Source organism: Sinohyriopsis cumingii, chromosome 6 (assembly GCF_028554795.1).
Source record: "Sinohyriopsis cumingii isolate HCF-2022 chromosome 6, ASM2855479v2, whole genome shotgun sequence".
Taxonomy (NCBI): domain Eukaryota; kingdom Metazoa; phylum Mollusca; class Bivalvia; order Unionida; family Unionidae; genus Sinohyriopsis; species Sinohyriopsis cumingii.
This window is the reverse complement of record NC_142966.1, coordinates 110,052,006-110,067,529: the sequence shown is the minus strand read 5'-3', so window position 1 is coordinate 110,067,529 and position 15,524 is coordinate 110,052,006. Positions and strand designations below refer to the sequence as shown.

General features: G+C 33.5%; 1 protein-coding gene across 1 annotated transcript in view; it reads right to left on the bottom strand.

The window, feature by feature from the left end:
- Positions 1–1,406: 1,406 nt before the first annotated feature.
- Positions 1,407–15,524, bottom strand: part of LOC149797705 (WD repeat-containing protein 17-like) — a 122,301-nt gene continuing 108,183 nt past the window's right edge. Inside the window, exons 26-27 of the mRNA XM_089962629.1 lie at positions 11,421–11,586; positions 1,407–7,767 (exon numbers count right to left, since the gene is read on the bottom strand). Of these exons, the coding sequence (XP_089818755.1) occupies positions 7,648–7,767; positions 11,421–11,586 (286 nt within the window). The 3' untranslated portion in view covers positions 1,407–7,647. The remainder of the gene's footprint in view (positions 7,768–11,420; positions 11,587–15,524) is intronic.

Here is a 15,524-nt window from a genome sequence, read left to right as displayed (position 1 = left end):
TGTGCTGAAAAATGGCGTTAAACCCAACAACAGCAACAACATCAGTTCAAGACAAGAATATCATCACAACTATGACATTTGATTAATACAAAAAGTGAGAATTGCATTTATTTAACCTCTTAATAAATATACTGCTCCGATTTAGAATATTAAGATTTTACATAAAGAGGTTGATAGATGCACACATCATGCCATTGCAGGTCCTAATAATATTTTTGCCAGCATTGTTGCTGAAATAATTCATTTTGTTTTCATCATTTTATAATGTATTTGTCATTATCTCTTGTGCATGTATAGGCCTGTGAACACTCCACTAGATTTTGTTGTGACTAAAATTGACAGTTGAAGCAAACATGCAGCCACAAGTTTTTGTGGCATAATGGAAATTAGCAGATCATAAAATACATGATGTAAACATGGCAACTTAAGGATCCCTGCCTCATTGACCAGTTTTTAAGTCTGTTAATAATTTTACCTGTGAAAGTAAATATTTAACTGAATTTTGTGAATGTAAAATAATAAAATCTATAAAGTATTGAAAGATGCAAAATTCTGCCACCATTACAGACATAAATATAAATGAATCATACTTGTATGATCATTGTAAGAAAGCCATGAGTAATATTGGCAGTTGATGCAAAATATGCTTAGGTACTTGTATTCATTTATAAGAGGATTATGGGCATTCTGTTGCCAAGTAACATTAGTCAGTAGACACATGTATTATATATGCAGTTATTTTATGTAATTAGGTTGGCCCTCAAGTATTGCAAGACTTAACATTCAGTCTTGGAAAAGGATATATACTTTTAAAAATCATAAATTTGGTTCCAAACGAAAGAGTCATTGTATTTATAATGCTTGCTTACTGATTACAACCATCTCACCTCTGTCTATGTGGGTTCGAGTCTTTGGCTTGGCCAATGTGTGTATTGAGAAAGCTTGTCAGTAGCTTCCTATGGGTTGGTGGTTCTAACCAGAATTTTCCCAGGTTCTTCCTCTACCTGTTATACCACGTGCAATGTATAGACTACCTTGAGCTGAGAAACGGCATTAAACACAAAACAACAACATGAATTTCCTTGTTACATTTAACCCTTCCCTTTTTACTGATAGAAAAAAGGTAATTATGTTTTAGATTCACATCAAAACAATATTTTCATTCAAATGTTCTTATATTTACTTATTTTTACATCAATTGCACAGTTAATAACTTACAGGAAACACTCAAGATAGGATGGGTGTTAACTTGATGAAACCATTAATCTTGGACAGGCAACCTCCTTGTGTGTATCAGAATCAGGGATCAAACCAACTAAGTTTAAACACTAATGTTTTAAAGCAAGCATGCAACCTTTGAATTTTCTAAGCTCCAACCAATATTTTACACATGACAAACAAAATACTAAAGAAAAAGTTTATTTCATAGAAATAAAAATGTTATTTTTGTGAAGTATAAATAGTCAAATCTACAACTGAAATCATAATATAAGCTAGTCTTAGAATAAAAAGGAAACAAAAAGTACAAGACATGTCAATAAGACATTGATACCGAACAAATATGATGCAATTGAACAATACAGTTTTAATTAAAATGAGAAGTGACACAAATCTGTATAATTTTGTCCACAAAAGGATATATAATTGTACCTAGGTCTTCTTAATGTAAAGATCCAGACCAAATTTGGTTTGAATCCATGAAATCATTCAAAAGTTGTTGAGCAGAAATTACTGCAATTGAAGAACATAGTTTAAGTCAAACAGGGGCCATAATTTGATTAAACCTTGTTGGAAAATTGTAAAATTAAAAATTTACCTGAACTTTGTCATGTCAGGCCTGAAAATAAATTTAGTTTCAATCCGTGGAGTCCTTCAAAAGTTACTGAGCGGAAATAAAATCTTGATGCAGATGAAAGCCAATGGAAAACATGAGACATGACTCCATTAAAGTTTGCTGGAAAGTGGTGAAAATCAAAATTAGATCTTAATGTAAAGTTCCATGACGAATTCTTGTTCAAAGCCAAAGGGTTTTAAAAGTTACTGCTTGGAACAGGATGAGACATGGAGTGGGTTTATGTGACATGACAGACAAAAAGGTTAACACTATATGTTCCCTCCTTAGGTGTTGGCATAAGAAACATAATATATATATATATATATATATATATATATATATATATATATATATAGTTTGAACAACCAAGTCACAGATTGATCTGTCTTAGTGTCATGATAATTCGTTCAAAGAATGAAGACAATCCATTAAGGTTTTTAGGGAATATAAGCAAATTAAAAAAATCTGAACCAAAACCTTACACCATATTTTCTGTGATTCTGACCCCTAGGTCCATGGGCCAAGCAAACATATCACAATTCAGAATGATTCATCCCATGCAAGATGAGAAGCAATCATGGGGTTTAGGAAACAGATGCTAATGAAAAAATTTCTACCAAATGTCAAGTATGACAGAATCTATCAAACAGCCAAGGAAATATCAACAAATGCAAAAACTGGAACCAAAATCTTACAGCACATTTTCTATGTGACCTCAACTGCAAGGTCATAGGGGCAGGCAAGCATGTCAGAGAATTAATCATCTTCATTTAAAAAATGATTCATGCCAAATATAATTAGATTCCAACAAACTGTTATTGCTGATGAAACAGTGGAAAAGCGACTGTCTTGCTTCCCACAAATGTGGTTTCAACAAAAAATCATTATCATATCTACCCTTGTGTAAGTTGTACACTACTGCAAAGACCATAAACTGAAAATCAATGCTTAAATAATATGCCAGAATATGAGGGCCAATGCTGTTTGTTCAGCTAATGATTTCAAGTAACCTGTATAGAAGATCTGCAGGACCAGTACATTATATGCAGGTATGTCATGCATATAAAAGTGCATGTTTCCTTTGCATCAAGATACATGTAGACAGATATAAATGTTCTTTTTCTTACTGCCTGATGGAAAAATACAATTCAACCACAATTATATGGCAGAGTCAGAGACCTATAAATACCACTCACTTCAGGGTAGGTGGAGGGTTTACAAAATATTTTATAATGGCAAACATTTTCTTCACCTATTTACATATCTATACATATGGGATAGCAAAATAAATGAGTTTTTCAAGTTCGCTTATGTTATAAAAATGCAATCATCAATAATAATAAATGACAAAAAAATAATATTAGATACAAGGCAGCACAATAAAGGCTGTCATCTCTAAAACATCTCCAACTGCCTTTCATATATAACTCATCAATTACAGGGATCTGATCCAACAAATGTCATAGTTCTAAAAATACAATATTATAATCTCTTGTTTTAACTTCATTTATGAAAATCAGGCAAATCTTGAAGAAACAAATCTTTAACAATCATAAAACTTGTAAAATTTTTGATATCATGAAGATATCAAGCGACTCAAAAGAGAACTTCAAAACAATAATAATAACAAAAAAAGTTCTTACACTTGTATTTACTGAAAATGGGAAAACTTGTCTAGGGTGGATTCCATCTAGGAGAAAAAAAGCCAAGAAACTTGCATACACTATACATGTTGAAAAATGTGCTTTATATGCATCACATGAAAACATTATCTTTTATATCCAGGAATTTTCATTTATTCCCCTCATTCATTCACCATCATTTATCATTTTCATTTCACTTAATATAGAAACATTTACATCTGTATTACTGTTGAAAATTTTACATTGAAAACATATTAGGGTCAAGCTAAATGTAAATTTTTATTTAATTGAGATTTTTAATTCACACAGACATAGCTTCCGAAAAATGAGCAATTAGATTAGAATATTATGCAGTTATGGCTAACAAGAAATTCCAAGAAATTATGTCTCACCAGCTTCACTTCCTGATACAGATACAAGACTTTTCTCTTTGAAATGACCGAGATGGTCAGACAGAGGTTAGATGTGAATGAATATGGAAAGGCAGTGCGTACTAGTCCAAGTATGAGGGCTATTGTTTCTGAGGTTTAGGATTTATCATAATACAAAACAAATGTTTTTGTAAAACGTGTGCCCACATTGCAGGCATGAAAGAGACTAAAATCTAGGTGTGAAATGATGCTTTAATTACATGAATCATTCTTATCAGGTTATCTATATATGCATCCAAACATGCATATGTTTGACTAACTGAAGCAGTTTTGCTTCATTGTGCTAACATTTTGAACAGTTTTTGAAAAGCTGTAATGACATTTATAATTGCAACAATTTTCCATGGCAAATCAACATAATTTGTAGAAACCTAAAATCCTTTTATGCCAAGATGCTTTCTGTTCAACTTGGTCCAATCCTGTAAAGCCCTCTTTTGAGAAATTGTTAAAAAAAGATTTTTAATTTTTAGTAATGACAGCCGAATTTGATGGCAGTTTGGCATCATCTGTAAAATAATTAAAAGCCTGCATGCCAGGGTGTTTTCAGTCAAAATTTTTAAAATTCCGTTTGGCAGGTTTTGAGAAGTCATATAAAGGTTATTCTAATTTTAGCCATGCTGGCCACATTTGAAGGCATATTAGCATCATTTGTATAACGCCAGCATGCATTCTGTAAAAATTTAGTCAAATTCTATTGAGTGAATTTTGAGAAAGCGTTTAAAGGATTTTCTATTTTTAGTAATGGCAGCTATATTTGATGGCAGATCATTTCCATTTGTACAAACTTGAAAGCCCTTTATGACAGTATGCTTTCTGTCAGATACAGTACAGTTTTAATGAGAAATGGTGGTCATATTTAATGGTTGATTATCAGGATCATTTGTATAAAACTGCCAGGCCTTTATGCCAGAATGTCTTTTTTTGTAAAACTTGGTCATTTTCTACTGAGCGGGTTTTGAGAAGTCATATGAAAGTTGTTATATTTTTAGTTATGAGTCATATCTGATAGTGGATTTACATATTTTGTACCCTTGATGCCCATAGGCCTCTTTGTCCAATGTGACCAAATTCAAAAACAAGCAGTTTTTTGATTTCCCTATACCAAGTGGTGTAAGTGCAATCTTGCTAGCAAGCTGCTCGAGTTGGATGGATGGCCATACTGATGGACAGACAAGAAAAATTAAGATCTCCCAGGAGGCATAAAAACTTTAAATGAAAACTTTGACGTTGCATTGAGTTCAGAATGAGAGTAGGGTGCATGGATATGAAAGGACAGAACCTGATTTTACAGTCCAAGTTTGAGGGCCATTCTTCCCAGGTTGTGGGCTTTATGATGAAAAAGAAACACTGACACGAGAACCTTTACCAAGTTTTACATTGCCACTTGTAATGGTGGAATGAATGATACATGTATCTTGCCTATGCCCAAGAAGGCATGACAAAAATGAACCACTCATTCATGCAGATATTTTATTAATGTTTAAACATATCACATTTACTGCATATATCACATACTATTGACAATGTTAGTTCTATGATGGCTAGTTATTTCAACCTAAGATAAAATTGTGAAAATAATAAAGGCCTTGAGCAGTCATAATATTGATTTGCATGCAGGCAATTCAAACCCATTTTCCATTTCTTCAAACTCTACAATTCAAACCTGATACCACTCCTTCACTAAGCACACCTGTTGAAAGGATGTCAATTGCATATCTCCACTTTAATATTATGACTGCATCAGAAATCGATTGTTTGCACCTTCAAGATCTTGACTTTGGAGAAAATAATCACTACATAACAATCGAATATTCAGATTCATCTTGAACATTTATGAAATCCTTTGACACAATCTTGCAGAGTTAACTTTTCATCACAAATCGTAATATGTACAAAATATTGGATACACTATGCCATAAATTCAACCATGTGTATTTAGTATCCATTGACCAAACTAAAAATTGTAAAAGGCCCAAGCAGTTATGACATTACTCATGTGGGTAGTTGACACATGCCATCTTGTGAATGCAAATTCATACACATATTGAAACTGTTGTGGAGGGTAGAAAAACTGTGAACACATAGTTGCTACATTTTCTATCGATGTTGGTGTAATTTACCATTTTTCCTAGACCATCTGTAGAAGCTCACTTTCTTGAGACATAAAACAGCATTGTCCCCTGGATACTTAATAATGTTTGCTTGTCAAGGATACCTGCAGTGCTTGAATTCATGTTTCTGTCAACAATTGACTATAACAGCTTGCTCACATCTGCAGTCATATAATATACACTATTCCTTCTACAAGTATATGATTTAAAATGAACAATACAGACTGTGATCTACTAACACATTATATTGTGGGCAGTCTGGTCACCTGGTCCACTTCAGCTTTTATCACTATACAATGTCAAGTCCTGCCCTGGAGATGAGATAAAATGAATGGAAACAACAAGGTGAAGGCCTGAATGCTGAACCGAGTATCTAAACAATGCTACAAAATGTAACCTTGATTCCAAGGTCAAATGTTTGGGCAAACATGTCACGCGATGAATTGTCTTAGCTTCATAATGATTTGTACCAATTATGAAGAGACTGTAAACAGGAGTTTAGAAAAAATGTTAAAACTTTAACCAAAACCTTAACAAACTTAGGATGTCAACACTGGCAACAAAAAAGTTATTGCTATATATTTCCTCCCCTTAGGTGTGAGCTTCACAAAAATGAGATGCATCAAATTTAGAGGCACTAGATGTGTGTTGTATGTAAAGCTAAGATAAATTAAACAACAATGAAAACAAAGCGTCAAGCAGTTCACACCTTTAAGGTTAACAAAAGAAAGAAACTTTATATCAACCTGGATGAATACTGTAATATCAACTGAGTTGAATATTAGCCAAAATTAATTTTTGACTTCATGCATATATGTGATGCCTTTCAGCCATCAAATATGACCATAAATACTAAAATAAGAAAAACCTTTGAACAATTGTCTTCTAACAAACTACAGAACAGAATTTGACCAAATTTTACAGAAAGCATTCTGACATGTTACAGGTTTTTTAAGTTTGTAAAAATGATGGCATCAAATTTAACCATTTTAATAAAACATTAAAATAACTTCTCAGATTGTATATTCATTGTAACAACTGCACTAAAAATAGAAAAATCTTTAAAAGATTTCTTTGGAAAAAGTGATCAACAGAAATGGACCAATTTTCACAGAAAGGATTCTGGCATAATGTTTTAGAATTTGCACAGATGATGCTGATCTGCCATTTGATTTACTGAAAAGTATGAAAATCTTTATGTATCAGAAAGCATCACACTAGACCCTATTTCTTGGAAAAATGCCTTCATGTTTGATCTTTAGACAGATGCCAACTAGGTGAGCAATCTCAGACCCACTTTGTCTCATTTCTTTCTTATTTTTTGGTTCAAAAATAATTAATAAATAAATAATAATGAAGTCATTTACATTTAAAATGAAATTTTTATCAAAATTGGACGGATAATGTCAAAACTGTATAAGAGTTTGAAACCAAACCTTTTACAATAAAAAACTACACTGTTCTACATGCAATTGTCCTAATTCCAAAATGACTACCACTCCTGATGTGAATGCAAAATTATTCACACCTGGCCAGCAAATCAATTGATAAGTATCCCATAGGAAAGATATTGTAGTTGACTGAATGCCGTTGCATGCAGCCAAGACCTGAAGTTGGCTGCAACTGAATTAAAATGGATTGATCCTTTGTCCTGTCCCCAGTGGTGAGAATGGATTGACCTTTGCCCACATTAGGGCTTCGTTAGGGGACACTGGTGATTTTCCATCCTCAAGAAACAATGCTAAACCCTGAAATGAAAAAGACATATTCAGCATGACTGGAAAAGATGTGAAACTACATTGAACAAGAGGACTCTTTTACCTGTTGATCAAGAATACTTAACAATATGATAAATCATTTGATACTGCACAAAGTAAATTGCTCCGAAGCAAAAATAAAAAGATGGCAGCAAGAGAAGGCAGTGAATTTTTTTAAACTACAGTGGTTATTAAAGAACCCAATATAGTCTTTCTGCAATCAGTCCCTAAAGCTTAATGAATAAAAGCTTCATAATTTTGATGAGCTCATCTATTTTTCCACATAAAATGTGACGTCTTTGGTTGCTAAGTCTAAACAAAAAACATGGAAAAACAAGAATGTTTGAAAATGTGAATTTTGTCTGCTCATTTGCAGTTAAGTGTTTTATTCACCTGAAATGATTATCTTATTCATTTTTCCATTGATTCAAGAAGATAACGCTATTGTTGAAGTGCATAAAGGTATTCCTGCTGCAGGGAGTTTATTTTGGGTGCTGTTTATTCTAGCAGATTCAAGAATACCATGTAAAATGCATCATGGCTTTATTAATAGGGAAATTTGGTGCCTTCAAAATTATATGAAATTGTTTCATTCACCAAAATGATCCTTATGCTAAGAATCCATTATTAATAATCACATACTTGTTGGGCAAAACAAAAATGTGTTTTTCTTATTGCACTGGTTTTAAAATCAGGGCATATAGGTAGGTTTTTATATATATATATATAAAATGTACTAAGTGCTTCAAGTACTGGGCAAAACCGGCTCAAGTAGATGTACATATCACTTTTAGTAGGATCGTTTTGAAATAAAATCTTTTTAATCCTGGAGGAAAAAGTGCTAGGGTCAGCAATGAAAAACAGGGATGGTCATCAAACATGTTTTTTTAAACCTTATTATCATTATTGACTATGGCAGTAATCCAGTAGCTCTTGACATACACTACACAAATATTGACTCAATTGATTTTTATATTATCCTGAACGATCTATCTTTCATTCAATTCCATCAATAAACTCTGAAATTATTTTGCCAAAATACAGCGTTTATACCAGTAACCTGCTTTCGTCATGAAAGTCATGTAGATGCAAGTTACATACGATAATATTTATATTAAATTAATATACTGTGACTTATTTCTTTTTGTGCATTTCCATCTTTCTGTTTAAAAAAAAACCAAAGAGACTCCCTTTCTGTGAAGCCATCTTTTATTTACCTGCAAAATGACCTAAATCTGGAGTACAGACAGATACACAGGTACAGATGCCAAAGTGATCACAATATTGTATTTGCATCGAGGGAATGACAAAAACGACATTGTTTCTAGTGATCCTATATTAAGCCAAAAGTTATATCACGGTATCACCAATTTTTTTACGATACTGCAAGGTTGCATCTCACATCTAGAATTAAGTAAATTTGAGCATTGTAATGCCTTAAAGCTGAATAAAGGAAGGGGGCTGCCCATCTTAAAAAAAAGGTGGGCAAGCTGGTCATAGTTGGGGCATTTCAAAACGGCATTTAAAAAGTGTCTATAAATAAAAGCTGTAAGGTATCCCTTTTTTAACCAGAATTAAAATATAAAAATGAAAATCCATATTTTCTTTCTTTAGTTGTTTTAAGTATGTTTGTCTGAATTTTCAGGAATATCTCACATAGTTGGCAGCCATAGTGTCTGCTACTGCATAGTATAATTGCTTTATTTGTACTATATTTAATCCGATGCCTTTTTCCTTATTGAGTAAATCCAGGCACAATCCAATAGTTGCATTTTTCAAAGTCTGTCGAGTGCTGTTTCAGTTCTTTGAATAGTGACGGTACCTGAAAAATGCTGATTTGGTTGAACTACCAGTTAAATTTCCATAACAAAACAAACATGTTTAATCACATTCAGCCTGATGTCATTATACATAGTTGGTTTGTTAAAGAAATTTAACTGGTGGTTCAACCAAATCTGGCATTTCTTGGGTACCATTGTTCATCAAGCACCTGAAATGGCATTCCACAATTGAAACACTGTACAGAGGCAAAATGTGCAATTTCCACATTTCTTGCATGAATGATGAATATTTTCAGCACCAAATTGTTACTTTTAGCATCGAATCCTTATTTTTAGCACCAAATTGTTATTTTTAGCATCAAATCCTTTCTTTAGCATCAAATCCTCATTTTCAGCAAAAAAAATCCTTATTTTTAGCATCAAATCCTCATGTTAGCACCAAATCCTTATTTTTTGTACCAAATCCTTATTTGTTTTAGCTTCAAATCCTCATATTTAGCTTTATTATGCCTTCACAGATCAGACAATTTTCCACAGAATGTTCAATTTTAGCATGATTTTCACAACTGCACATTAAAGAAGCAACCCTGATAAAATGGGTTGTGATAATATCACTATGTTTGTATTAGCAAAAAAAAAACTTCTATAAAACAGCGTGTCAAAAAAAAGCTTACAGACTGCAGAAAATTCAATTGTCGTTTTTCACTTAACATTGCCTATTTATATCTGACAAACATGTATTGATTGAAATGTACTAATGCTGGAGAGTGGGAGATGATTATGGTAAACATGTTACTATGTGTTACTGCTATTTACTACAGTAAATTGGAAAATAATTTTTGTGGGTTGGCAGTATCTCAGATCTATATTTTTTGCTGATATCATTGTCATGCCAAATATAACAAAGGCAGACCATAATGATCATATATGATAACACTGCCAACTGTTCCTTAGACCCTTAAATTCATTGTTTATTGTCAGACTGTATTTATAGTAACTGCACCATGTGTCTAGTCAGACAGATAGTACAAAAGGATGTCTGGGTGTTGGGGCATATGGAAGCAGGCAACAGAGATAGACCTATCAATGGATGACTAGCATTTTATCTATTCCCTGTACCCTGTATCCAGTCAGACAGGATTTATGGACATGTCCAGTGGAGAGGACTGATAAGAGCTGGAAACATAGTCCAGTCAGACAAAATATGTGAACATCTATGTGTGAGGCATACAAAATCTGCTCAGTCAGATAAGCCGATTGATAAATAATGTATTTAACTATACCCTGAGTCCTCTCAGACAGGACATTTGGCTGTCCAGATGAAAAGGCTCATGGGAGCTAACTGCACAGTGAGATGCAGATTGAAGCAGATGGCAGATGTATTTACCAGCAATGTCTTTACAGTCAAAGAGTGAAAGGTCAGATGAGAAATTTCCAAACAGTATATCATTCAGATAAATCAGTGTGCTTATTTGTTATTTTTTGTCCAGTCTGACACAATGTACCAATTTCCATATGCAAGACTTAGCAACTATGATTCTTACATGGAAGAGAAGTGTATTTACCTGTGACAAATGTCTTTTAAGACAAAATATACGACTGAGTTGAAGTAAAGTTGAGATCTGGTCACATATTCAACACATGGTAAAATAACAATCAATTGAACATGAATATCTTGGTTGTCACTTTACCATGTTGCCACACAGCAAGGAAGTTGGAAATAAACCTATCTTTTGTAAAGTCTTCATGTTCAGCACACCTGTACTCTATGTCCAAACAGACAGGATATCTGGATATCTGGCAGTCAGAGCTGATGAGAGCTGGCCACTAAGACAAATAAAGACAGATGAGCCATGTATTTACCTGTACCCTGTGTCCAGTCAGACAGGACATATGGACATCAGAATGTGAGGGCAGATGGGAGCTGGCCACACAGTCTGGGCCCAGCCAGCTGGGACACCTCTCCTGTCCTGCCTTCTCCACCAGACGTCTATAAGCAGAATTATCCTCTACAGTCATGGACGATGATCTATAACAAAAACATTCCAAAGTGACTCACACCATGTGACTTAAGTACATCTTCCTTAGTACTTTATAATATCTTCCCATTTGGAATACACGTGATATCAGTTGTATCACTGATATCAGTGATATCACTTATGTGATATCAGTTGTTTTCTTAAAATACATTCTCTTTGTCATGTATGCATGCTGACTGTCACTTTGCCATGTTGTCATATCAAACAAAGTTGGAAATAAACTTACCTTTGCTCTATTCATGTTTTGAATGCCCACTACTTCTCATTTTTATGCAATGATTTTCAGTTACCTAAATGGTTTAATGCATATGCAGATACAGTATAGCTCATGCAATTTTTATTTGTTTTAATCCCCTCTACACATACTCCATGGTGGAGGGGTGAATACCTCAAATCACCACTTTGATTCAGCAGGCATGTCTTATGCTTCTTCAGTGTGGAATAGGCTGGTTAACATTACTAACTGACATATGAATAGCCAATTCATGAGGATCACCCATGGAAAGACAGAGACATCTGAGTGTTTTCACAATTTGTTATAAATATGTAATTTAATTGTTTGTTTGTTAGTTATATTTTAATTTTTTTGTTATTACATGCTATTGTAATGTAACACTTTATGTTGGACTTGACCTTGTCCAAAACTGAGTTCATTGCTGTTTGGCCCAAATTGATTTTCTTTATCTTATTCATTGTAAACAACTAATATATGTTGTTGTTGTTGTTGTTGTAGGGTTTAATGCCATTTTTCAGCACACGATAGGCTATACATGGCGGCCAGTATTAATGGTGGAGGAAGAAACTGGGAAAACTCTGGAAAGAACCACCGACCCATGAGAAGCTACTGGCAAGCTTTCTCACATACCCACACTGTCTGAATCCGAGACTCGAACCCACACAGACAGAGGTGAGATGGCAGTGATCCATAACGGAGAGCGCTTTAGACCAATCGGCCACTCGGGGCCCCAACAACAACTTATAGCTAAATTATTCTCTATATATTTATGGATTTAAAATCAGTATTATTATTAATAGAAGAAGCAAATATGTTTATTTGGGTCAAGGTTTTGGAATTTCCTTAGTCAATTTTACAGGTTATTGTTTTTATTTTGTAAACATCAGGATCATTCTAGAAGGTTATTTTCCATTAGGTAATTTTTTTTTATAGAAAATGCTAATTGTGACATGAGGCCAAGTAAAAGAACTATATAATCTTATAACTGTGAGGACTTGGTCATTTGTGCTTTAACATCTAGCACTTTCAAGTTGTATATTATACGTTGTGACCAGTAGTTCTGGGCTGGAATTTTTTTTTTAAATTACTAAATTCAAGTGATTATATTCTCTGGAAATACAAAAGAAATCTGATAAAATTCTTGGATACAAACATTCACTGGAATTTAAAGTGAATTTAAACAGTGAATTATATTACTGTAATTAACAAAAGACTGTTGGCACATCAACACACTATGTGCTATAACAGACACATCATCAATTTCAGTTTTTGGATTTATTCTGGACTTTTACTGAATTTTATTCAGACTTTAAATTACTAGAACTTGTGTCTGAAATTCTTGGATTCTTTTGGGATTTAATTCACAATACTGTAAGTTCTTTTTTCTTTCATTTTCACTTTGTACTCAAGGGAAATAAATTATTCATTACTTATTTTAAGAGCTTAGACTCATAACAAATCAGATACCATTTGAAGAATTAATCACCTTTATGTCAAATATATATTTAAGAATAAAAATAATAATTTCAAAAGAGCATTGTATATTCAACATGTGTGTTTAGAAAGGGCTGATTGGCTTCTATGCAATACACTTGTGTTGCAGTTATTGCTTCTTGTCCAAAATTGATGTGCATTCCGATTTCAGTTTAAACAATGTAGTCCAATAAGTTTAGATAATTATCAGTAGAAAGTAGATCATTGTCACTTAAAGGAATTTTATATTTTACTTTAATTAAGAAATCTGAACTTATGTACTGACAAGAGGCACACTATTCAGTTATTATAAATTTATCCAACTGTTACCATGGAAGAGTAATTTCTGAGATAAAGAGAGTGAAATTTCAAATAAAAACCACTGCTATTAAAAATACAAAATAAAACGAAAACAATTTATGCCAAAATGCAAACCACAGGCTTAGTCCTTAAGCATTTAATGGCACTACACAACGTAAACAACACCATGCAGGCCCGGCATTAGGACAAGGCAAACAAGGTAACCGCCTTGGGCCCCGAGCTTTCAGGAAATCAACTCCAAAATGCAATGTTTTTGCTTGGGGCCCCACTCATTGCTTGTTGACTTGGGGCCCCGCATTATGCCTTGGACCCCACACATCCTAGGGCCAGGCCTGACACCGTGTATTAACAAGGCTGAATATACACAACTTTGGGCAAACTAAATTCGGACAAAATAGGGCCTACTGCATGAGTACAGTTAGGGATCACCCATTTTATATTCAATGGAAGGTGTGGGGACTGGGATTATCTTTCTCTGGGATATATTTTTTTCCCTTCATTATGGAGGTCTTTTTTTCAAGAAGTGAAATAAGGTTAAGATTAAGGTTTATTTTCTACAAATCTAAGCAAGATACACCCTTACCTCAATAACTCACTCACAATGGGGTCCACAAACATAGACAGCACTATAAGCAAGGCACAAGTTACCGAGGGACCTCCAAAATTTGAAAAAACTCGCTTTGATATCGATAAAACTGGGAGGTGGGGCAGCATTAGGGAACTGGGCTGTATATTGACTAAATCCTCATTTTATAATCACATCGATAATAATTTTTAATAACGCGCTTTTTCTAATGAAGTTGTTCGTTATTCTGTTTAAATAACATTTATTTTCAAAACATCCAACATATGAAAGATAGTTCCAACTGGTTTCAACAATCATTACATGTACGCGAAAAAAATCTGTGTATTACGTCACTGCGTTTTGTTTTCTTGATGAGTCTGGTTTCCTTAGTGGTGTTTAATATAATCCTGCCAAATCGGGAGTACCGAGAGCAGGGAACTAGACTAAATGTTGCTACACCACAAAACAAGATTCCTTTTCTTCAAAAACACGTGACATTTATTTTGTGAGACAATTGTCTACGTTGAAACTCAATTTTTGTATTGCTCAATTAGTACAATATTGATGCCATGAATTAATTAATTGGAATTAATACTGAAACTTCTTATCATCCTTGAGGATATCCGTAAGTGCCAGTTCAAGAATTCTCTGAAACTTGCTTGCCCACAATGGTCTGTATCTGTGAAATCAAGCTCTTTATTTTATGAAGTATTCGTTTCACTTGGCTGCCTTGTTACCTTTGATCACAATTATGAAAGAGTTGGTTAATTTAAGGTAGTTTATGTTACATACACAATAACATTTATAAGTGTTCGATTGATCAAATGAAGTGAGTTCACCTGACATACGCCCGGGGCTGCTAGATTTTAAGTTTGTAGGATTTTCGTGCCTTTTAACTTTTCTTTTTTTCCACCTCCATTATTTGATTCAAAAGACATAATTAATGTGATAATACAAAGGAGGCCAGCTTTTAATTCAGTGAAACAATACAACAAATACTTCCGGAAGTCAGTTATCAAAACATAGCTGTTATGCTAGATTGACGCATTTTGCGTTTAATTACAAGAGGACACCGTGCATTCATGATGATTACACTTAAAAGAAACTAAAAGATAGAACTAGAACACAAATTCCAATTGATAAAAAATAGATTTAATTTTTTTTTATTTATTAAAGTACTGCCTCCACTCATTATGAGTGACATTTTCATTGACTGAAATTTCCCTACATATCATTAATTATGGTGTACTAGGAATGTGATTTAGAAAGAAAATGTAAAAAATTGTATGACCTATTTTTAAATTTGATATTTCATAGAGATGATTAAAATTTCC